This window comes from Stegostoma tigrinum, chromosome 28 (genome assembly GCF_030684315.1).
Source record: "Stegostoma tigrinum isolate sSteTig4 chromosome 28, sSteTig4.hap1, whole genome shotgun sequence".
Lineage (NCBI taxonomy): Eukaryota > Metazoa > Chordata > Chondrichthyes > Orectolobiformes > Stegostomatidae > Stegostoma > Stegostoma tigrinum.
In genome coordinates this window covers 43997618-44022929 of record NC_081381.1, presented here as the reverse complement: position 1 = coordinate 44022929, position 25312 = coordinate 43997618, and the positions used below count along the sequence as shown (strand labels likewise).

The following is a 25312-nucleotide window of genomic DNA, read 5'->3' as shown; positions in this document are numbered from 1 at the left end:
TTGGAATAGGGGATGGAATTTTTGCAGGAGGGTGGGTGGGAGGAGGTGCATTCTAGGTAGCTGTGGGAGTCAGTGGGCTTGAAATGGACATCAGTTTCTCGCTGGTTACCTGAGATGGAGACTGAGAGGTCCAGGAAGGTGGAGTGTGTTGGTGATGGCCCAGGTGAACTTGAGGTTGGGGTGGAAGGTGTTGGTAAAGTGGATGAACTGTTGGAGCTCCTCTGAGGAGCAAGAGGCAGCACCAATACAGTCATCAATGTAACGGAGGAAGAGATGGGGTTTGGGGCCTGGGGCCTGTGCAGATGTGGAAGAGGGACTGTTCCACGTAACCTACAAAGAGGCAGGCATAGCTTGGGCCCATGCGGGTACCCATGGCCACCCCCTTTGTCTGTAGGAAGTGGGAGGAATCGAAAGAGAAGTTGTTGAGGGTGAGGACGAGTTCGGCTAGGCGGATGAGGGTGTCGGTGGAGGGGGATTGGTCGGGCCTGCGGGACAGGAAGAAGTGAAAGGCCTTGAGGCCATCTGCATGAGGAATACGGGTGTGTAGGATAAACGGTGGTTTCTTCCACTATACCACTACCATTCTGTACCTATAAAGCTCGTAGTAGCAAAGGTTTGTAGATAGTGCACTATTAGTTGAAGTAAAACAGGCAGTGGAACATGGCTGACCTGCGCTAAGGCATTACCGTTGGAGGGGACACTGCAGTGACAGACAGAAAAACCAGAGGCCTGTTCGAGGAAGATCATGTTCCTGCGACAGAGTGCCAAAGCCATGGGTTCCTGAAGCTCCCTGCACAACCACCAACATGAAGCAATGATCAAAGATGTTCCACTGTAGGGAGCCCCTTTTCTCCTGGGACATGTGTGCAAGCCCTGTCTGATTGAACAGGGAACTGGTATTCGAGTTGGCCTTTCAAATGTGACAGAACCTAATGAAAATAGAGAACATTGATGGGACGTCAGTGCTCATATGGAAGGTGTGTGTGTGCGCGCGTGTGTGTTGGATGTGAGTTTGCTCGCTGAGCTGGAAGGTTAGTTTTCAGACGTTTCGTCACTTTTTTTTTATTTGAAAAAATACGCTTTATTCGTAGAATGTACAAAAAATAAAACATTTATACACCTACCCAGTCATGCAAGCCACTCCGGGTTACCCAGGGGGTACGTACACCAACTAAAGGAAAAAAAAACAAAGCAAAGAAACCACCCCAGCAGTCGTCACCGCGCACAGTCCCAGTTGGCCCCCTGACCAGTTGGGGAAGGCACCAGCTGGGCCCAGTTACCAGATAGGGTTCTTTCTCGTATTCTGGACGAGGGGTTTCATACGGTGGTCTTTCCCCACCGCGCCTTGGTGGCGGCTGCCCCAAGCTTTAGCGCGTCCCTCAGCACGTAGTCCTGGACCTTGGAGTGTGCCAGTCTGCAACACTCGGTCGGGGTCAGTTCTTTCAGCTGGCAGACCAGCAAGTTACGGGCAGACCAAAGAGCGTCTTTCACCGCATTGATGGTCCTCCAGGCGCAGTTGATGTTGGTCTCGGTGTGCGTCCCCGGAAACAGCCCGTAGAGCACGGAGTCCCGCGTCACGGAGCTGCTCGGGACGAACCTCGACAAATACCACTGCATCCCCCTCCAGACCTCCTGCGCATAGGCACACTCCAGAAGGAGGTGATCGACAGTCTCGTCCCCCCCCGCAGCCACCTCGAGGGCAGCATGCGGTGGTGCAGAGATTCCGGGCATGCATAAAGGATCTCACTGGCAGAGCCCCTCTCACCGCCAGCCAAGCAATGTCCTTGTGCTTGTTTGAAAGTTCTGGCGATGAGGCATTCTGCCAAACGACTTTGGCAGTCTGCATGGGGAACCACACGACGGGATCCACCCTCTCCTTTTCCCGAAGGGTCCTGAGGATACTACGTGCTGACCACTGCCTGACGGCCTTGTGGTCAAAGGTGTTTCCTTTCAAAAATTTCTCCACGAAGGACAGGTGGTACGGAACGGTCCAACTACTCGGAGCGTTCCGCGGCAACGAGGCCAGGCCCATCCTTTGCAACACCGGGGACTGGTAGAACCTCAGTAAGTAGTGACACTTGGTGTTTGCGTACCGAGGATCTACGCACAGCTTGATGCAGCCACACACAAAGGTAGCCGTCAGGGCGAGGGTGGCGTTCGGTACGCCCTTTCCCCCATTTCCCAGGTCTTTGTACATGGTATCTCTGCGGACCCGGTCCATCCTCGACCCCCAAATGAAGTGGAAGATGGCCCGGGTGACCGCAGCGGCGCAGGTCCAGGTAATAGGCCAGGCCTGCGCCACATACAACAGTACCGAAAGCCCCTCGCACCTGACAACCAGGTTCTTACCCGCGATGGAGAGGGACTGGAGCGTCCACCTGCCCAGCTTCTGCTTAAATTTGGAGATACGCTCCTCCCAAGTCTTAGTGCATGCCCCAGCTCCACCAAACCAAACACCCAGCACCTTCAGGTAGTCTGTCCTGACGGTGAAGGGGATGAAGGAGCGGTCGTCCCAGTTCCCGAAGAACATGACCTCGCTCTTACCCCTATTGACTTTGGCACCCGAGGCCAGTTCAAACTGGCCGCAGATGTCCAACAGCCTACTCACCGACCGACGATCGGTGCAGAAGACGGCGACATCATCCATGTACAGGGAGGTCTTGACCTGAAGGCCTCCGCTGCCTGGGATAGTCACGCCCCTCAGGCTCACGTCCTTCCTGATGGAGGCGGCGAAGGGCTCCACACAGCACACGAACAAGGCAGGAGAGAGCGGGCGGCCCTGCCTGACTCCAGATCTAACAGGAAAACTGTCTGATTCCCACCCGTTGATCGAGACTGCGCTAACGATGTTGGCGTAGAGCAGCCGGATCCAATTGCGGATGCCCTCCCCGAACCCCAATTTGGAGAGGACGTCCCTCATGTAAGCATGAGAGACCCTGTCGAAGGCCTTCTCCTGGTCCAGGCTGACGAGGCAGGTGTCCACCCGCCTGTCCTGTACGTAGGCGATCGTATCCCTGATGAGCGCGAGGCTCTCAGCGATCTTCCTGCCCGGCACAGCACAGGTTTGGTCAGGGTGAATCACCGACTCCAGGACAGACCTGACCCGGTTGGCAATGACCTTGGCCAGGATTTTGTAGTCCACGTTCAAAAGTGAAATGGGACGCCAATTCTTAATTTCTTCCCTCTCCCCCTTCCTCTTGTAAATGAGGGTGATGATGCCCTTCCTCATGGACTTGCACATTTCCCCTGCCCGAAGCGCACTATCGTACACCTCCAGCAGGTCCTGGCCGACCAGGCCCCACAGAGCAGAATACAGCTCGACCGGTAAGCCATCACTTCCGGGAGTCCTATTCCTCTGCAAGGACTTGAGGGCTCTGGCCAGCTCGTCCAGGGATATCGGCCGGTCCAGCCACTCCCTCGTGCCGTCGTCTAAGACCTCCGTGATAGACGACAGGAACGACTCGGAGGCCGTGCTGTCCGTGGGCTTCGTGTCGTACAGTCCGGCATAGAAGGATCTGCTGATCCTCAAAACGTCGGGCCGAGACGACGTCACCGAGCCGTCGTCCTCCTTCAGCCGGCTAAGCACAGAGCTCTCTTTGTGCACCTTCTGAAAGAAGAAACGCGAGCACGTCTCGTCCTGCTCCACGGAGCGGACCCTGGACCGGAAGATTATCCTGGAGGCCTCCGCGGCGAAGAGCGAGGCTTGCTGGCCCCTCACCTCGCGGAGGTCCTCCGTGACATCGACCCCCATCAACTGCAGAAGGAGCAGGTTCTGCACCCTTTTCTGGAGTCGCGACAGCTTTCCCCGCCTCTCTCTTGCCTTCTGAACACCCTTGAGGACAAAGAACCTCTTGATGTTCTCCTTCACCGTCTCCCACCAGTCGCCTGGAGACTCAAAGAGGGGTTTCACGGTTCTCCAACCGGTGTACTCCCTCTTAAGCTCCTCGACGTTCTCTGGGGTCAACAGAGTCGTGTTGAGCTTCCACGTCCCCTTGCCGGCCGGCTGGTCGTCCTGTAAGTGACAGTCGGCCAACAGGAGTCAGTGGTCAGAGAAGAACACCGGCTCGACACCAGTGGATCTGACCGAGAACGTCCGTGACACAAACAGGAAGTCTATCCTTGAGCGGATAGACCCGTCTGGCCGCGACCAGGTGTACCTCTGCTGCGCTCCGTCTGCAGGGGTGCTGAAGACGTCGAGCAGCTTGGCGTCCTTCACCGTGCCCATCAGGAATCTGGACGTGACGTCCAGTTGAATCCCCCCACCCGCTGTCCCCACGCCGGATCTTCCATCTGCATCAATGATGCAGTTGAAGTCTCCGCCTAGGATGACCGGCCTGGACGTAGCCAGCAGGGGTGGAATCCGCTGCAGGACGTCCAACCGCTCACTCCATACCGCTGGGGCGTACACGTTGATCAGCCTCGGGAGCATTCCTGTAGGTGATGTCAGCCACTAGGAGGCGCCCCACCACCACCTCCTGAACTTGAGAGATGGTGAAGTTGTGCCCCCGCAGCAGAATAGCCAGGCCCGAGGAGCGACAGTCGTTACCCCCCGACCAGATCGAAGGCCCACAGGTCCAGGCGCCGGACCATTTCCCGTACCTGCCGAGGTGCGGTATCCCGCACTCCTGCAGAAACAGGAGGTCCGCCTTGATGGTGGTCAGGTAGGCCAACGTGGACACACATCTCGCGGTTGACTTGACGCTGCGCACATTAATGCTCGCAACTCGTAACCCCATTGTGGGCAGTGACTGCAGTACCCTCCCCAAGTCCAAGGTCCAGCCCCTCCATCTGTCCCTTCATGCCCATTGCCCGGGCTAACTGCTGGACGTTCTCTGGGCTCAGGAAACCCTCTGTGCTGCCTTCCGCGTGGCATCCCCCCGCCAGGGGTGCGGAGGCAGGAGGGTCCGGCTCCGGATCAGGCTGGGGACGTGCTGTTTCCTCCTTCCCGCCTGGAAGTTCCGGGGGGCCCTCCAGTGCTCCAGCGGCACTTGACTGGGTGTCGGAGTGAGCCTCAGGACGCCTCCCGTCACCTGGAAGCGGGGTGCTGCTTTCCTTCCCCCTCGAGACCTTTAACTTCTGCTTCGGGTGGGCCCTCTCCGAATCCTCCTCGTCAGAGGAGCTCTTATAGCCCCCCTGTAGCTGCCTCTTCCCTCCTGATTGTTGCGGTTCCTGGGCCCGTCGACGCACCTTCCTCCTCGCTTTCCGGACTATAGTCCACTCCCCTGGGTTGCCTGCCGCCGCCTCCATTGGCTCCGGGTTGTCGGGGGGGATCGGAGCCTGCAGGGGTGCTTTGCTGGCCTCGGGCCCATCCTGCAGGGCTGGGCCCTCCTGCACGGCCTGGCCCTCCTGCACATTAGTGGGGTCCTTGCTGGGCCCTGGTGCCTTCCTCTCCTCCGGGGGGGCTGGCCCCGCATTTCCCCTGCCGGCGACCTGGGCGTAGGTGGTACCCCGCCGCGGGCATGCCCTATAGAAGTGGCCCACTTCCCCGCAAAGGTTGCAGCTTCTCTCTTGTGGGCAATCCTTTGCAAGGTGTCCCTCCTCCCTGCAGATGGTGACTTTGCAGTCGGCCGCCATGTGACCTGACCTACCACAGGCATGGCAGACTTTAGGTTGCCCTGCATAGGTCAGGTAGCCCCTGCTCCCGCCGATCGCGAAGCTGGACGGTGGGTGTGCGACATTCCCGTCTGCGCCCATCCTCAGCGTCACCTTGACCTGCCTCTTACTCGTCCAGATGCCAAAAGGGTCCACGATGTCAGTTAGGTCCCCTTCCACCTTCACATACCTTCCGAGGAAGGTCAGGACATCAACTGCTGGCACATGCGGGTTGTACATGTGTACAGTCACCATACGGCTCCTCTGTGCTGGCATCACAAACAGTGGGATAGCGGTCAATACAGAGAGGGGGCCCTCACCTCCTTTCTCCTTGAAAACCTCCAGGAAGCGCTCGCAAAGCTTGGCACTCCGGAAGGTCACATCGTAAAAACCCCCTCCGGGGAAATCCTGCAGGCAGTAAATGTCCGCAGCAGCAAACTCACAACAGTCCAACAGGACCCTCTTCACGAAGAAGGTGCGGTCCACAGGTGCACCTTCATCCACCTTCTTTACAGAAACACGGATGGTGTTCCGGACCCCCTGACCTGGGGCACGAGCACTTGCCGCAGCCATCGTTGCAGGTTGGCTGCTCCCCTGAACCAGCGTTAGGCCGAAGCCAGCATTAAGATCCACTGGTCGCAAGGGTGCACAGCCAACCCGACGTCCTCCTTTCACCTCCAAGACAGCACTCTCGTCCTCTCAGTCCACAAGAGAGTGGGTCTTTATTTTGTTCCGGATGTAAGCTGGTTCACTGAGATGTAAGGTTTGTTCCCAGATGTTTTGTCACCATTCTAGGTAACACCATCAGTGAGCCTCCAACGAAGCGCTGGTGTTATGTCCCGCTTTCTATTTATCTGGTTAGGTTTCCATGGGTTGGTGATGTCATTTCCTGTGTTGGTGATGTCATTTCCTGTTCTTTTTCTCAGAGGATGGTAGATTGATTTGGAGCCAATGTGTTTGTTGATGGAGTTCCGGTTGGAATGCCATGCTTCTAGGAATTCTCGTGCGTGTCTCTGTTTGGCTTGTCCTGGGATGGATGTGTTGTCCCAATCAAAGTGGTGTCCTTCCTTATCTGTACGTAAGGATACGAGTGATAGTGGGTCATGTCGTTTTGTGGCTAGTTGACGTTCATGTATCCTGGTGGCTAGCTTTCTGCCCATTTGTCCAATGTAGTGTTTGTCACAGTTCTTGCAAGGTATTTTGTAGATGACATTCGTTTTGCTTGTTGTCTGTATAGGGTCTTTTAAGTTCATTAGCTGCTGTTTTAGTGTGTTGGTGGGTTTGTGGGCTACCCTGATGCCAAGAGGTCCGAGTAGTCTGGCAGTCATTTCCGAAATGTCTTTGATGTAGGGGAGAGTGGTTATGGATTCTGGGCACGTTTTGTCTGTTTGTTTGGGTTTGTTGCTGAGAACTCAGTGGACTGTGTTCATTGGGTACCCGTTCTTTTTGAATACGCTGTATAGGTGATTTTCCTCTGCTCTGCGTAGTTCCTCTGTGCTGCAGTGTGTGGTGGCTCGTTGGAATAATGTTCTAATGCAGCTTCGTTTGTGGGTGTTGGGATGGTTGCTCCTGTAGTTCAGTATTTGGTCCGTATGTGTTGTTTTCCTGTAGACGCTGGTTTGAAGTTCCCCGTTGACTGTTCGCTCTACTGTGACATCTAGGAATGGCAGCTTGTTGTTGTTTTCCTCCTCTTTTGTGAATGTTATGCCATTAAGGGTATTATTGATGGTCTTGAAGGTTTCCTCTAATTTGTTTTGTTTAGTGATGACAAAGGTGTCATCCACGTAGCGGACCCAAAGTTTGGGTTGGATGATTGGCAGAGCTGTTTGTTCGAGTCTCTGCATTACTGCCTCTGCTAAGAACCCTGATATCGGAGATCCCATGGGTGTTCCGTTGGTTTGTCTGTAGGTTTTGTTATTGAAAGTGTGTGGTAAGGCATAGGTCCACTAGCTTGATGATGTTGTCCTTGCTGATGAGGTTGGTGGTGTCTGGTGTATGTGTCTTCGGTTCTTCTAATAGTGTAGTCAGTGTTTCCTTGACCAGGTTGATGTTGCTGGATGTGAACAGGGCTGTTACATCAAAGGAGACCATTATTTCATCCTCTTCTAAATTGGTGTCTTTGATGTTCAGGAATTCTTGGGTGGAGTGAATGGAGTGGTGGGAGTCTTCTACTAGGTGTTTTAGTCTTTGGTGTAGTTCCTTGGCTAATCTGTAGGTTGGTGTTCCAGGTAGCGACACTATGGGTCTGAGGGGGGCTCCTGGTTTGTGAATTTTTGGTAGTCTGTAGAAGCGTGGTGTGTTGGATCCATCTGGTTTCATTTTTTGGAAGTCTCTCTTGTTTAATTCTCCAGATTTTTGAAGTTTTTTGAGTAACACTCCCTTCAGGCCACTCTTTTGAGATCCTGTGCTGTTCTCTCAGCAAGCCCATGTGATCTCAACATAGCGGGTGATGCTCAAGGCACTTTGCAACATGAACACAAGAACTAGGAGCAGGAGTAGGCCATTCAGCCCCTCAAACCTGCTCGACCACTTAATACAATCACATTCCCACCTCTACTTCACTTCCCTGCCTGTTCTCCATAACCTCTCAACTCTTTACAAATTAAAAATCTCGTATTGTCTCTTCAAATTTATTCAGTGTCCCATCATCCACCTCAGTCTGGGAGAATGAATTCCTCAGATTTGAGAGAAATAATTTCTCCTCATCTGTTTTAAATCTGTCAGCCCTTATCCTAAAACAATGACCTCTACTTCTAGATTGCCATACAAGGGGAAGCATCCGCCCTACATCTGCTTTTTGTCAGTTCCCTTCAGCATCTCATATCCATCGTGTAACCCTTTTTAGAATCTTACCTTTTATTTTACATCAACACTGTTGGTTATCTGACAGCAGGCTCCAAATGGATCCGTAGTCTGGGAGGAAGTGATGTAAAGGGCAGTTGAATGTTTATGATTAAGGAGAGTGGCACAATGGATCAGCACGAACTCCTCTCAAATATTATAAAGCTCTCAATGTTTCAGAAAGCCTTTTAGTCCCTTAGGAAAGGGTGCCCCCTTGGAGACTATTAATAATTTGAAGGTTAATTGCAAGTCTTTACAATCTGTGTGCTAAACAATAGCGACTGAGAGTCTAGTGTTATTAATAAAGTTCTTGAAATGAGTTTTACAGGATTTACTCAGCAAGACAATATCCCCAAGGGTTCAAATTCAATTTGGACAACTCTGGTTTGAATTAATTTTATCTGAAATCGTCAAATTTTGAAGTGGGCTGTGTTTACATAAGCTGAATGAGTTTTTGATACAAACAGCAGGGCTCCTGAGGGCACAAAGATCTCTGTCCCCTCACATCAACCCCACCCCTCAAACACTGTGACCCTCACTTGTGTTCAACTGGTCATAATCTTGCCTCCAAGTTTCCAGACCATTGAGCAAGGAATCTAGTGCAAGGCGGTAATGTTGTCTTATTGGAGGTGCTGCCTTTCCAATGAGCTGATTGTACTGAGCGATTAATAGATGGGTGAGTGAATGGAGTGAATGGCTTTATTTCAAACAAGACAGCCAAAAAGAAACAAGGAAGTTGGAGCTGGAGTATTGTTGATTTTAACTCTTTTTTTCTCCCCAGCTCCTAAGTTAGGAAGGTGCTTGATGGAGGTAAGGGTCTTCTGTATCTGCATGATTAAAGAAAGTGGTATTGTTCTCCTTTTCAAGTAGAGATGATTAGAAGAAAATGCAGTTGTCCAAAAATGATGGCACTTTTGATGGAGCAGGTTGGAGAAATTTATCTTGTCCAAGTCTGATTTATTATTGTCAAGTGTAAGGAGAATCAGTGAAAAGTATTGTTTTGCATGCTAACCAGACAAATCATATGTTAAGTGAGTGCATCAGGGTAGTAGAACAGAATGCAAAATGTAATATTACATTTACAGAGAAGGTACAGAGAAAGATCAGCTCTAATGTATGAAAGGCCTGTTCATAAATCTGATAACAGCGGGGAAGAAGCAGTTCTCAAATCTGTTGGTACGTGTTTTCAAATTTTTGTGCCCTCTGCCCGATGGAAGGGGTGGAAAAGAGTATAATTGGGGTGGGAGGGGTCTTTGATTATGTTGGCTGCTTTCCCCAGGCAGTGGCAAGTGCAGATGGAGTCAATGGAAGGAAGGCTGGTTTGTGAAAGGGAGCGTTTACAACTTTTTGTAATTTCTTGTGGCCTTGGGCAGAGCAGTTGCCATACCAAGCTGTGACGCATCCAGATAAGATGCTGTCTCTGATGATTGGTAACCAGAGGTCATGGATTTAAATTAATGGATGCAAGAGGAATGTGACTTTTTCTCCCCCCTTCAGGGTTGGTACATTACCAGCCCCCAGAAAAGATGCTGGGATTGTGGGAGCTTCCAAAAGCCAGTGATGGGTCAAGAGAGCATTCCTTTTTTTCCCTAGTTGTACTATGGGAAGAATACTGGGGGGGATCAATTGGATCTGCCACAAGTGATCACATTGCCTGGCTCTGCGCTGGCACATTCCTTGAGAGAGGAGTGAGATCAGGAGGAAGAACTCAACCCACCCTCCCACTGCCCTACTTTTTGGAATTCTCCTCCATCAAAGTCCTGCCATCACAGGCCACTTGTTCAGTCCAACAGTGGCCAATTTCGTAATTGACTTGAATCCATTATTCTTGAGCAAGAGAAACAGAATTTGCTGGTGAAACTCAGCAGGACTGGGCAGCGTCTGTGGAGAGAAAAAAGTAGTGTTAATGTTTCGGGTTTGGTGACCCTCCTTTTGCAAGTTAGAGGGATGGCGTCTGATTGGTGAGGGGGGGGAAGGGTGGATGTTGTTGGGTCAGATAGGATGCACATCGGACAGCCTGAGTGACTCAATGGGCTGAATGGCCTGAAGGGATTCTTTTTGAATCTTTATAACTACCACTATTCTCAGGGATGCACCATTTTGTCTCTCCAACCTGCCTTGCTATTCACTCAGATCATGGATGACCTGTATCTTAGCTCATTTGTTTCCCATCAATCCTTGCTGTCCTTGGCCAACAGCAATCTCCCTCAGACATGACTTTTTTTTTGAAGGTTTCAGTTAGTGTCTATTTGGGCTGGGGAGAAGCTCATATTTCTGTGAGCTGAATGTTTGGTCTTGTTGTGCACCAGCTGCTTCCTGGCAAAGATCTGGCTGAGATCTGTCGTAACTGCACAAAGGGGAAAAATATCCTCCTTATCTGTATCTCCCTTCTGTGAGTGACCTCAGTCATTGTGTGATCTAGGTGAGGCCCATGCAGTGGGTAATCACGAAACATGAATTATTGCAGAGGTTTCGAAAACTTCTATTTTTGTTGGCAGCGGGAGCCAGTTTGAGGGGACTGCACAAGGAGGAAAGCTGGCTGATTGTGATTTCTGTTTGTAATTAGAGAAGATATTTTCACAGAAGTTGTTGTGGATTTACTGGAAGGCCGCACACTCTGATGCACTGCTTCCTCTGGGCTAGTCCTTACTTGGTTCCATGATTTGTGTCTAATCCTCTTAAGAGCTGTAACAAAATGCACTCTCCGCACTTTCTGAAGGAATTGTTCAGGATAACAGTTGGGCGGGCCCTGTCTAATACACAAATACACTGCATGTTATAGAGTCATACAGCACGGAAACAGACCCTTGCTTCCAACCAGTCCATGCCGACCATATTCCCAAACTAAACTAGTCCCATCGCCCTGGGCTTCACACATATCCCTTCAAATCTTTCCTATTCATCAACTTATCCAAATGTCTTTTTAACGTTCTTACTGTACCAATATCCTCCACTTTCTCTGGCAATTTGTTCCACACATGAACTACTCTCTGTACATATAAAATAAAAGTTGCCCCTCATGTCATTTTTTAAATGTTTCTCCTCTCTCACCTTACAAAGTGTCCCTGGTTTTTAAATCCCACACGCTAGGAGGATTTAACCATTCGCCTTATCTATAAACCGCAATAAAGTCACCTGTCAATCTCCTACACTCCAGCGAAAAAAAAAGTCCCAGCCTGTCTTTATAATTCAAACCCTCCATTCCCGGCAACATCCTTGTCAATCTTTTTAGAACTCTCTCCAGTTTAATATCCTTCCTGTATCAGGGCAATCAGAATTGGAAAAAGTGCTCTAAAAGAGGCCTCATCAATGCCCTGTACAGCCTTGACATGATGCCCCAGCTCCTATGCTCAGCGGTCTGAGCAATGAAGGCAAGCGTGCTAAAAGCCTTCATAACCACCCTGTCTACATGTGATGCAAATTTCAAACAATTATGTACCTGACCCCCTAGGTCTCTCTATTCTACAATGCCACCCAAGGTGCTACTTTTAATTGGATACATTCTGCCCTTGTTTGTTTTACCAAAAAAAAGTACATTGCATTTATCCAAATTAAGCTCCATCTGCCACTCAGCCCACTGTAATCTTGCATAACCTGCTTCACTGTCCACTACACCAATAATTTTGGTGTCATCCTCAAACTTAGCTCAACAAGTCAGCATGGCTTTAGTAAGGGGAGGTCGTGCCTGACAAACCTGTTAGAATTCTTTGAAGAGGTAACAAGTATATTAGACCAGGGAAACCTAGTAAATGTTATCTATCTAGACTTCCAAAAGGCCTTTGATACAGTGCCTCATGGGAGGCTGCTGAGCAAGGTGAGGGCCTGTGGTGTTCGCGGTGAGCTACTGGCTTGGATTGAGGATTGGCTGTCTGACAGAAGGCAGAGAGTTGGGATAAAAGGCTCTTTTTCGGAATGGCAAGCGATGACGAGTGGTGTCCCACAGGGTTCAGTGTTGGGGCCGCAGCTGTTCACCTTGTATATTAATGACCTGGATGAAGGGACTGGGGGCATTCTGGCGAAGTTTGCCAATGATACAGACAGGTAGTGCTGAGGAGGTGGGGAAGCTGCAGAAAGATTTAGACAGTCTGGGAGAGTGGTCCAGGAAATGGCTGATGAAATTCAATGTGAGTAAATGTGACGGTTTGCACTTTGGAAAAAAGAATACAGGCATTGACTATTTTCTAAATGGTGAGAAAATTCGCAAATCAGAAGTGCAAAGGGATGTGGGAATGTTGGTCCAGGATTCTCTACAGGTTAACTTGCAGGTAGAGTCTGTAATTAAGAAAGTGAATGTAATGTCGTTTATCTCAAGAGGGTTGGAATATAAAAGCAGCGATGTGCTTCTGAGGCTTTATAAGGCTCTAGTTAGGCCCCATTTAGAATACTGTGTCCAATTTTGGGCCCCACACCTCAGGAAAGACATACTAGCCCTGGAGCGTGTCCAGCAGAGATTCACACGGATGATCCCTGGAATGGTAGGTTTAACGTATGATGAATGGCTAAGGATCCTGGGATTGTACTCATTAGAGTTTAGAAGGTTGAGGGGCGATCTAATAGAAACTTACAAGATAATGTATGGTTTAGAAGGGGTGGGCGCTAGGAAGTTGTTTCCGTTAGGCGGGGAGACTAGGACCCGTGGGCACAGCCTTAAAATTAGAGGGGGTAAATTTAAAACGGAAATGAGACGACATTTCTTCAGCCAGAGAGTGGTGGGCTTGTGGAATTCATTGCAGCGGAGTGCAGTGGAGGCCGGGATGTTGGATGCCTTCAAGGCAGAGATCGACACATTCTTGATCTCAAAAGGAATCAAGGGCTACGGGGAGAGTGCAGGGAAGTGGTGTTGAAATGCCCATCAGCCATGATTTAAATGGCAGAGTGGATTTGATGGGCCGAATGGCCTTACTTCCACTCCTATGTCTTATGGTCTTATGGTCTTACTAACCATGCCTTCTATAATCTCATCTAAATAATTTATATGTGACAAACAAAAGTGGAGCAAGCACTACTCCCTGTGGAACACCGCTGATAACAGACCTCCAGTCCAGAAAAACCCTCAACAACTGGCTAATGATCCAGCTGAAGTAACAATTTCTACAAATTGGTGCATATTTCATTTATCATCTCGATTATTGTATTGTCCTGTAGACAGCAAATGTATCATCAAACACTGCCCCGTTCCCTACAGCCCTACACTGCTGAATGGTTAATTTTATAACACCACTAGCAAGCAACCTGATGATAATCAGAAACTAAGGTGCACAGCACCCATCATTTTCAGGTCCTGGAAGTGACCCAGCAACCCCATGCACCAGCCTTGTGTTTAGGACCCTGGAGTAATCTTGTGATGAAGTAATGGAAATGCTCCTCCGTGGGCATAAATAGCACAGTGTAGGTGGAGTTGTTCAGAAGAAACGTGTCTGAGATTTATAGAGAGAAGTTCCGCTGGATAGTAGTGTTTGATTAATGTACCAGTAAGATTCGAGTCCAGTATATCTCTAATTTCCATTTGTCGGAAACATTGTTTTAACCAGCACTCTCAACAAAATGACAAAAATTGTGTACCTGTCATTTACTGCAACTTATTGTATGTTACTGAAGTTTACTGTATTATTCTGTCCAATTATTATAGCTCTTTAATTTATCTACCTCATTTTGAATATACTTGTTCAATCAAATGGCCATATGAAATTACAACAATTGATTCAATTTCTCCTCAAATACTGCAGTCTCTGCAATGTCTGAGTAGACAGGTTAGGGTGTGAGTGAGAAGGCTGTCTGTTGCAAAGTTTTATATAAGGCAAAGTTGCATCATTATTTAAGTGATCAGTGATGTAAATAAAGAATAGCAGTAATGTGTATACCCCCCGCATTACATTTCTATTACTTTGTGTGTTTTTTAATTGGTTAATGCCGACCTCTCAATTTTCTGAAATATTTGGTCAATTGGCACATACAGGTGCTGGATGGTAAAACATTTGTTGGATTTAAGTTTCTTTCTAACTGTTTGCAAATTAAGACTAAGCATGAGGAGAGTCCTGACCTTGCCTCCTCCTCTACCATTCTTTCTTGAACCCAAATTCTTAGATGGGAGCATAAAACCACATTGGGCTGCCCTCAAAATCTTTTTACTCCTGCTCCTTGGGTATCCTTTCAGAGCTCCATCTCTGTGCCTTTCTGCCTTTTTCCTATTTTCAGATTCACAGCACTGAACTGGCACTACATCTGAGGCCTTGGCTTTCATTGTGTGGGCACAGGCCATGAGCAGGATATCTCTGTAAATAAATGGAACTTTTCCCCCGGCTTACAAACTTTTAATGCCTTGATCAAATCACTTGTCACTTTTATTATATTGGAAAAAAATCGAATGTAAGATTTACATGAAGCAAAACAAAATTTGCAAGTGTTTCTTAAAAGGTCATTCCAGAAACTCAGATCTGTAAAGTTCGTACCTTACAGGAAGAGAAAAAGCTCTGTGAGCTAAATAAATATTATGATATTGTTGGATGCAACTGTGTATTTGGAAGATGAAGAATGTCAGATACTCCAATTATTTACAGTTATTTTAAATCCTGTTTAGACATGCGTCAGGGCCTGTTGAGACTTGAGCACAGATCCTCCTGCCCAGAGGTGAGGACACTAGCACAGTGCCACAACACCCTTTAACTTGCATTTATATGTTGTGCTCCTCATGACCATGTAGAGATCCTAAAGTTCTTTTAAAGTGTATTCACTCTGTTACAATAGAAGAAACTAAATCACTCATTTGTGCATAGCAAGCTCCCACCAACAGCAACATGTGAGGGGCCAGATTGTGTGATTCTGTTCTGATAAGTAGTGTGTAGGAAACTATCCCTGCATTTTGTTGAATGATGTTAAGGGATCTTTTAACCTTAGCTAACCTTCCTTCAATGCTACATCTGTTTGACAGCACCTCCCAACAGTGCAATGTTCCCTCAGCGTATCGATGACCCATCAGTTTAGCCCATGCTGTAATCTCCCCAGTGGAATTTGAATCGACAGCATTCTGTCTCTGGTGAGAAGGCTACCATTGAGCTAGAGCTGACGTCAATCATAAGGCGGGGCAATTGGATAAAGGAACAGATAAAGATCATAGATAAAGATAACAGATGAACAAAAATAAAAGGCAGTCAGATTTGGGTAAGTCTGCGTCCAGCTAAAAGAGCAGAAGGAAATACAAAAAGTAATGCTGAAGAAAGCCAGCAGGTCTGTGGAGAGAGAAACATTTAATCTTTTGAGTCCAGTACAACTTTGTCAGAACTGCTGCTGAGTTTCTCCAGCACTGTGTTTGTTTCAGATTTCTAGCATCCACAAATATTTTACTTCTATCAGAAAGAGCAGACATTCCGTCTACAGCCTTCAAAACAACCTTGAAAATAGACATTTCCTGGAAAACTGGAAAGTTGTCTGTGTATTACTCAGGAGAAAATGAGTCTGGTATCTTTTTCAGCATTTCCAACCTAGTGTCAGTCGATCAAACAGTTGAAAAACTGTGTTAGATCAAATGAATACGCGCCAAGTAAAACATTCATTTCAGCAGAGCGGCCAAACAAGACAGAAGGAAAACTCCAATCCTGTCTGATTGCTTTTAGTAGGAATTTGTTTGGGAAATGATAGATGAAATATCTGTCTGTGCATAGCTTTTCACAAAGGGATTGATAAAATAGCACAGAATAAATGTTGAATTAATTGGGGTATTTAGGTAGTGTGAGACCCGGATATGGACCAAATGCTGGCCAATGGGATGGGATCAATGTAGAATATGCACTAGTCGGACCAAAGGGTCGGTTTCTGTGCTGTCCATCTCTCTGACTGTAAACAACGACAGGAGCGCCACGAGAGAAAACACATGCATTCTTATAGAACGTCGGCTTTTGTGCTCCTGAGATGCTGCTGGGCCTGCTGTGTTCATCCAGCCTCACATTTTATTATCTTGCATTCTTATAGCATCTTCCATGTTTTGAGGCTGTCCCCAAAGTCTTTCACCAACAGCTAAACCCTCTCAATGTGCCTGCTGGGCCTGGTTTCCCTCCGGTTAGACTAAACACCAGCTGTATCTCTCTAATGAGAGAGCAGTTCTATGGTCCTCTGGGAGAATAGCGACTTTATTTTTTTGTTGGTAAATGTGAGAGCCGATTGGCAGACCGAGTTCTCACAAACAGCGTGGTGAAGGTTATATTAATAAATGACCTGTTGAGGCAGGTTATTATGGTGCAGGGATAGTTTGCCCCACACCTCGGTCAGGGCATGATGACCATAGAGGTGCCATAATGACCAAACAGGTTGGTTTATTTTTGAAAAATAAGTAAGCTAGATGCTTATTCACTTTTCACAAACCACAAAAGGCTGTCTTTATTAAAAATCTGGGAGTTGCCAGGTTCTGATCAAACATCCAGTTATTCAAACCTGCAAAAACATGTAATGCCATAATTGAATAGGACAGATTGGACAATTGAGCTTCTTTAGAATTATCACAGAATCCCTACTGTGTGGAAGCAGGCCATTGGGCCCGTCAAGTCCACGCTGACCCTCCGAACAGTGTCCCACCCAGACCCACGCCCTACCCTATTCCAGTAACCCTGCATTTCCCATGGTTAATCCACCTATCCAACATATCTCTACACACTGTGGGTAATTTGACCTGGCCAGTCCACCTAATCTGCACACCTTTGGACTGTGGGAGAAAACCGGAGCACCCGGAGGAAACTTGCACAGACATGGAGAGAATGTGCAAACTCCACACAGACAGTCACCCGAGGGTGGAATTGAACCTGAGTCCCTGGCACTGTCAGGCAGCAGTGTTAACCACTGAGCCACCGTGCTGTGTCACTCATGGCAGTGGGGTAGGGGTTGAATTTAAAGCATGACTTCTTTTCATGGACATTTTCTATTTTAAAAATACGGGCTTTAAATTGAGAACCATTTGTTCAGCTCCAAATATTTCCTGACCCCTGTACCTTATCTCCTCATGTACAATACAGAGGGAGATTAAATCATGCAATGAGTTAAATTGAGCAGCAAAGACATCTCACTTTCACAGATTAATTAGGCATCTAACTCTTTTTTTTCTTTTTACTGTTTATTGAGGAATTTTGGGAGATTCCCTTGATCTTCATACAGGGCTTTAAGGCAGTGTCCTTGCTGCTGGAAGTTGTTGTGAAAACACAGCCCAGTCACGCTGTAAGTCTCGATCTTCATCCCTTCCCTCCCCAACTTCCCCATCCACTGGTGTATTGAACTGGAGTAGGAGCTGAAGCTGCTTTGAGCTAACTTGTGTCTCTGGACGAAAGGGGAGATGCACTCTTTCCTCTGTCTCAGTGCCCTGGAGTGCAGTGAGGCCTGACTGAGACAGTGACAGTCCTGGTCCAGGGTTTGTCACTTAGATCCAGTGTGTCAGAGCTGTCAGCTGAGCTGCCTGTGGCCCCTTGCTGTGCATCCTCTGCATTCGGTGGATTAGTTATTCCTCTGGGCTGTTGGTCTCCATGGTGATTCGTCTCCAGGTGGCATGTTCTGCTTTATCTGAAAAACAAAGCAGAAAAATAACTAACAGCCTGGCAGACTTTGTCTTCAGGAGCCTGGGCCACTCATTGAAAAATGGACATTAAATGGATAGGACATTGGTTAGGGCTACTTTTGCAATACTGCATTCAGTTCTGGCCTCCCGGCTATACGAAAGAAGTTGTGAAACTTGAAAGGTTTCAGGAAAGATTTACAAGGACATTGTGGGACTGGAGGGTTTGATCTACAGGGAGAAACTGAATAGGCCAGGGTTACTTTTTCGAGAGATTTATAAAATCATGAGGGATATGGATAGGGTGAGTACACAATGTCTTTTTCTTAGAGTGCGGGAGTCCAAAACTAGAGGGCATAGGTTTTAGGTGAGTGGGGTAAGAGGGTGGTATGTAGCTCGGTGGTTAGCACAGCTGCCTCACAGTGCTGGGGACCGGGGTTCAATTCCACCCTCGGGCGACTGTCTGTGTGGAGTTTGCACGTTCTCCCCGTGTCTGCGTGGTGTCCCCCGAGGCTCCGGTTTCCTCCCACAGTCCAAAGAGGTTAGGATTGATTGGCCATTCTAAATTACCCGTAGTGTCCAGGGATGTGCAGGCTAGGTGGGTTAGCCATGGGAAATGCATGGACAGGGGGGGCGGGTGTGCGGTGAGGATTAGGTGAGTTAGTCAGGGGAAATGCATGGACGCGGGGGGTGAGGATAGGTGGGATACTCTTTTTGCTAATCAGTGTGCACTTGAGCTGAATGGTCTGTTTTCCACACTTTAGGGATTCTAGATATAAAAGGGACAATGTTTTCACACAGAGGGTGGTGTGTGTATGGAATGGGCTGTCAGACGACGGGTTGGCAGCTGGTACAATTACAACACTTAAAAGACATTAGGCTGGGCACGTGAATAGGAAGGGTTTAGAGGGATATGGGCCAACTGCTGGCAAATGGGACTAGATTAATTTCAATATCTGGTTGGGGTGTACAAGTTGTACCAAAGTATCAGTTTCAATGCTGTACGTCTCTAGGCCAGGGAACGGAAAGACATCAGGTATAACAGCAGGAGCATTAGGCTTTCGGTCCAGGCTTTGGAGCCCAGCCCTGATTTGACTGCTTCCCATTTTCCAGAGTATCCCCAGAAGCTAACTTTGCATTCAATGGAAAAAAGAACAATCCCAAAGGTTTGATAGTAAGACCTGAAGGTAGGGAATTAGGCAGCGGGCTGCTGTGGTCTCCTGTGACCAGTGTTGCAAGCTGTTTTTTTTAAAAAAGCTCCTTTGCAGCTTTTCGGGTAAATTTCTGCCTGACCCCACACCGGGCTAGTTAGCTCACTCAGCTAGACAGACAAGGTGCATTTCCGATCAATATCAAGCGGCGTGGGTTTGATTCCCACTCTTTGGGTGAGCTAGACTCGGGATCTGCCTCCTCACCCTCCACTCGACAGTCCAGGGCAATGGCACTGTCCGTAAACCTGCCAAGCTTGGGATCAAGTGTGTCGACCTAAGGACTTTACACTTGTAAGCTCATCAAATGCTGCCATGGAGAGTTATAACTTCCTTCCTTTCAAAGGGCTGGTAGGGGAACGATGGATTGAATGGCATTCTTGGTAGCTTGTGATATTCTCCATGTTAGTCTCGCTGAAGTGAGAACATTTTAATCGCACGTTCAATCGACATAGCACTGTATGCCCGAGGGTGGAACCAAACCCAGATTGCTGTTCCTGTCAGGGGAATACAATCCCCACGGTGTGGAAGCAGGCCATTCAGCCCATCAAATCCACAAGCCCTCCAAACAACATCCCACCCAGACCCATACCCCCTACTCTATCCCTGCATTTAGCATGGCCTCACCTAACCCGCACATCTTTGGACTGTGGGAGGAAACCGGAGCACCCGGAGGAAACCCACGCAGACGCGGGGAGAACGTGCAAACCCCACACAGACAGTCGCCCGAGGGTGGAATCAAACCCAGGTTCCTGGTCCTGTCAGGCAGCAGCGCTAACCACTGAGCCGACTTTGGGTCAATCTGATGTTTATCAGTATTTAATGGTGCTTCCAGTGAGTCAGTTGCTGCAGCATTCAATGTTCAGTTTAAAAGTTTGGCCTTGAGGATGTTTGTAATTTATTTTCCCTCCCCTGCTTGTGGGCAGGGAAAGATACAAATTGGGACAGACAGTCTCCCTTCATAGGATTTGTTGGTTATCTGGAATTACAAGTGAATTGATGCGATTGCAAAACTGGGAACGGGGATTGACTGCAGCATCTGAGTGGCCAGTGCTCAGTAGATACAAAATGCAAGTCCTCTTAGTTCCTGGATCTTGCAACAATAGTGCCCTGGCTACAAGGACAATCTAATGGGATCAACTATTCCCCGCACTGTTTCCATGCTTCTGACTTTAAGGCACAAAAGTTTTTCAGTCTAGTCCGTTGTTACGGTTCCAACTTGGCCTCTGTGGCTCGAGCTGCATTTAAGTGGCACCAATTTAATCACTGAGCTGTAGTCCTACTGGAGGGGTTAAAAGGTTGGAGCTGTGGTGTTGATGAGTTCTCTGTGAAATTACTCCCTACCAGGCAATTGTTCTGTTTTACTTTTCTCTTTGTCCAATTTTGACTTGTTCACTGTAAGTGTGGCCAAGGTACGGCTCTAAGTCTTTGATCTGTACATCCTTTTCCGTGCTGTGATCCACCTGTACCACTCACAAGCAATTCTCACTGTGTCTCGGTATACACGACGATAAAACCAATCAATCATCCAGCAGTGTCGAAATTCACATGACACCAGGTCACAGTTCAACAGCTTCATTTGAAATCACAAGCTTTCGCAGCGCTGCTCCTTCATCAGGTGAAGTCAGTTATGAAGGCAGAGCTCCAAAAGCTTGTGATTTCAAACAGACCTGTTGGATTGTAACCTGGGGTTATGTGACTTCCGACTTTGTCCACCCCAGTCCAACCCCAGCACCTGCCAGAACTCTGTTGCTCCAGAATCTCCCAACAGGGGAAGGCAGCCCTATCCACTCCACCCAAACACACACCACATGTTAGTATGACTCTAGTATTGCACTTGTCCCATGCTCACACTCATTACGGTTAGTTATTATTGTGGTAATAGTCATTAGCCACCCAAGGAATGACTTAAAGAACGTGAGGACATGCTAATTATGTTTTCAGGTCTTTCTGCCTGTCCTTTCCTACCCAGCTCGTTTCATTCTGAGGTATCAACTGTCAGTAATTGTATTTGTAAAGTCCGTTTCCATGCTGTATGACCCTTCGGTCCAACCAGTCCATGCTGGCTATAATCCCAAACTAAACTCGGCACACCTACCTGCACTTAGCCCATATCCCTCCAACGTTTCTCATTCACTTACTTATCTAAGTGTCTTTGTGCCCACATCCCCGCTTTCTATGTCTCATGTGTGGAATAAACCTTCATTCTGCTTCAAAAAAGATTGCCCCTCCTGTCTTTTTTTTAAAAAATCTTCCTCCACTCACATGAAAAAAATCCCGTCTAGTCTTGAAATCCCCCAGCCTAGGGAAAAGGCACCTGCCGTATCTATATATCTATACCCCTCATGGTTTTATAAACCTCTATAAGATCACCCTCAACTACTTACACTTCAATGAATAAAGTCCACGCCTATCTAATTACATTCTTATAACTCAAACCCTCCATTCCCGGCAAAATCTCTTCAGAACCCTCTCCAGCTTAGTAATATCCTTCCCATAACGGAATGACCAGAACTGGACACAGTGCTCCAAAAGAGGCCTCCCCAGCATCCTGTACAGCCTCCAATGTCTGAACATTTGTATATGTATTTTTGAGAAATACAGTCACAAAGTGCAGTTCGGGTTAGTGAGCTGATTTATCATCGTCAGTGCTCCTTCCATGGTCAGCAAGTCCCAGTATGGGGTTTGAAGCCGGACCTCCTGCCTCAGAGGCAGGGAGACTGGCCAAGGAGCTTCTCAGCAATTTGGACTCGCTGTGCGATTGAGTGTTCCCATTAGTTTAGGCATAGTCCATAAGACCGTGTGATCATAGGAGCAGAGTTAGGCAATTCTGCCTAATTTGATTGGGACAACACCAGAATCCTGAGACAGGCCAAGCAGGGACAAGCACAGGAGTTCCGAGAAGCCTGGTCCTCTTCTAAGAAAGCCATCAATAAACATTTAGAGCCATACCCCGTATACGCTTCATTGCGAAGGAAAACCAGAAGTGAGGTAAATCCAGCTCAACGGACACAAGAGTTTAAATGAAAGGCGGGAAAACACAGCAGCGCTTCATCGGAGGCTGCACCGATGATGTTACCCAGCAGGGTAATGAAACGTCTACAGGACAACAATTAACCAGCTCAGCGAGCCAACCAACCTCAAAATCGAGATTATTGAGGGGAAATGAGAAATGTGGAGTTCTGACCACAAACAGGTCAGCCACTGTTTTGCTGAATGGGTGAACAGGCTTCAGGGGCCAAGTGGCCTGCTTTGAATTTTCATGGTTGTATGACTCTAAGGGATTTAGTCAGTTGACATCACCAGAGTGACCATGGCAGCCATGAAATATTGATGGTGTTTACTTCCAGCTGCCGACTGCTGTCTTTGAACTTGCTTGTCTCTGCACAAGCTCAGCTTCATCACTCACTTAGCACCCTTTCCCAGTTAAAATCTATTCTGTTGCTGTCTAAAGGTACTGATCTTCTGCAGTGCAGCGCAATTAACATGTTGATCTCCATTTAGTTTTTACTGCTGCACGCCCATATTGTGACTAGGCCGGTACTTATTTGCGTCAGTGGTCCGTCTGTTCACTTCTGGGCCGCTATCCAAATTCTTTCTGCTGTCCTATTGTTCTAAAAGCCTCGAGCATCTCCTGCTGATTGGATTCCAACTTGAGCTCCTGCAGAAAAATGGATGTAATCTCCTTTTCTCCTCCTTGTCAGATTGAGTGAATGTGTGGATTACTCACTAACAGTTTGCTGAAACTAGTTGCTCACTGGCACCATCTGATTGGGCTGTTGTAAAGTTTACCCTGGCATCATCAAATGTTGCATTACTGACTCTGTGTGGAGACCTGTAACTTGGGATGAGAAATTCAGCTTTACATGATGCCAGGGCCCACGACCAGGTGTGTAGGGGTAAATCAAGACCCAATTACCGGGGTCTGTGGCTCTAGGGGATAGGATAGAATCCCTACACTGTGGAAGCAGACCATTCGACCCATCAAGTCCACTGACACTCCAAAAAGCACTTCATCTAGACCCACACCCCTTTACGCTGCGACACTGCATTTTCCATGGCTAATCCATCTAACCTGCACATCCCTGGACATTGTGGGCAATTTAGCGTGGCCAATGTACTGCTGTGGGAGAAAACCCCCGCAGACACGGGGAAAATGTGCAAACTCCACACAGTCGCCCGAGGATAGAATCGAACCCTGGCACTGTGAGGCAGCAGTGCTAACCACCATGCTGCCCTGGGTCTGGAGTATTCAAACCGGGGGCTAGGGACCTGATTTCTGTCCCTACCCCTGGATGAAGCTGTGAAACTTCACATTTTACTGTAACAAACATTCTAAAAGCACAGTTGACCAAACACCATTTTGGAGACAATTTGCAATTTAATCAGTAGAGATCGCTTTAACACCAGGAAGTCTATTGCTCAAGTAAACCTTACACAAAGGTGCCAGTCGCTTTTCCCTGTATCCAATCCAAACTGACTCTTAATTCCTGATGGTTTACTTACTCATAGAGTCATACAGCGTGGAAATAGACCCTTCTGTCCAAATCACCCATGCTGACCAAGTTCCCCAACCTAAACTAGTCCCACTTGCCTGCATTTGGCCCACATCCCTCCAAACCTTTTCTATTCATGTATCTATCCAAATATCATTTAAGTGTGTAACGGTACCTGCATCCACCTCTTCCTCTGGCGGCTCATTCCACAAATACATCGATTTGTTGGTTGTACCATTATGTTAACTTTCAGATATTTGTGTACAAGATCACCTGAATCCACTGCTACTTTTGGGAGGGTCATACTCACCAATTAGATAAAGGCAAGTGGCTGGGGGCATTATGGAGCTTCGCCAAGTTGTCGATCTAGGGTGAAAGGTGTTCGCTTCAGAAGCAAGGATGGTGGGTGTTGGCTCTCCACACACCAACTCTGATTAACTTGGAGTAAAGAGAGCCTTGTCCCACCAGGCACTAGTGCCAAGAGTAGAGGAAACTTCTGATCTTAGCAGCTTTGCTGATTTGGCACAGATGATGGAGGAAGGAATATAAAAGGAATAGTTATGACCTTAAATAGCTGTTTGTGACTACCCTCGCAGTTTGAGCCTGTTCAATGTGGACAGAAGGTGTGAGCTTTCCCACAATGAGTCAATGCCTGCACTGTGCAGAGGGACACAGAGTAGAGAGGAAGGTAAAACTGCTGATTCTGTAGCATCAGAGTTCTGAAGGAAGGCTGAAGGTTTGAATAAGGACTCAATTTGGCCTTTAACAAAGTTGGGGATACAAAAGATGTAGAGGAGACAAACCAGCTGCAGAATTTTGAAGTAACCGAGTAGGACAAAGGGACATAAGTTCAAATAAGTAGCAAATTCAAGACTGATGTCAGAGACTATTGTCTTCACAATCGGATTCACACTTTGGAGTCAAAACTATTTTGACTTGTTCAGCAACGGTTAGAGGGGAAGCTGTCAGCTCTGTGTACAAGCCAAGCCAATTGTAAGGCCTACCTTGTCCTGTCACATACTCTCTGTGACCTCTTCAGCCTGATCTTTTGGAGCGAGCTACACCACCAAGGCCCATCCTGCTGGAGGTAGTGAAGAGCAATGCTGCTGACAGGCTCGGACTCCGAATGGGTCGGGGTGCATTTTAGCTCACGGTGCGGGGGGGTGGTGACAGTAAATGTGAACCGATGGCGTTGTCACTGCACATTAGTATTCTGTTCCTGTACCAAAATAGTGCAAGGAGGTTGCTGCGTAACCAAGTAGAACCACAGAATTTGTTTTTTTAAATGAATGTGTTTATAAAATAAATAAATTTAAGTATGTATGGAAAGAACTGTGGATGCTGCAGTGTCAAACAAGAACGGCAATTGCTAGAAAAAACTCAGCAGGTCTGGCAGCATCTTTGGAGAGAAATCAGAGTTAACATCTCCGGTCCAGTGACCCTCCTTTAGAACTGATGGTAGCTAGGAAAAGGTTGGCGTTTAGGCAGAAGGTGGGGTGGGGAGTAGAGTAAGTGGAACCAAGAGCAAGAGAGAAACAGTTGGACACACAAAGAACTAGGTTTGAGGAGATAAATAGCTGCTGATGGGGACTACTATGGCTGACCATGGGCTGTGTGTAGTAGCAGCCCATGTAATGACGTGACCT

General features: G+C 47.8%; 1 protein-coding gene across 9 annotated transcripts in view; it reads left to right on the top strand.

Moving 5' to 3' along the window:
* Positions 1-25312, top strand: part of LOC125466670 (endothelin-converting enzyme 1) — a 294487-nt gene that overhangs the window by 111912 nt on the left and 157263 nt on the right. The window contains exon 1 of one of the 9 annotated variants that reach the window (XM_059638040.1): positions 18243-18266. The exons of the other annotated variants lie outside the window; for them this stretch is intronic. Within the exon in view, the coding sequence (XP_059494023.1) occupies positions 18249-18266 (18 nt within the window). The 5' untranslated portion in view covers positions 18243-18248. Of the gene's footprint in view, positions 1-18242; positions 18267-25312 lie in introns of those variants that run through there. 9 annotated transcript variants of the gene reach the window in all.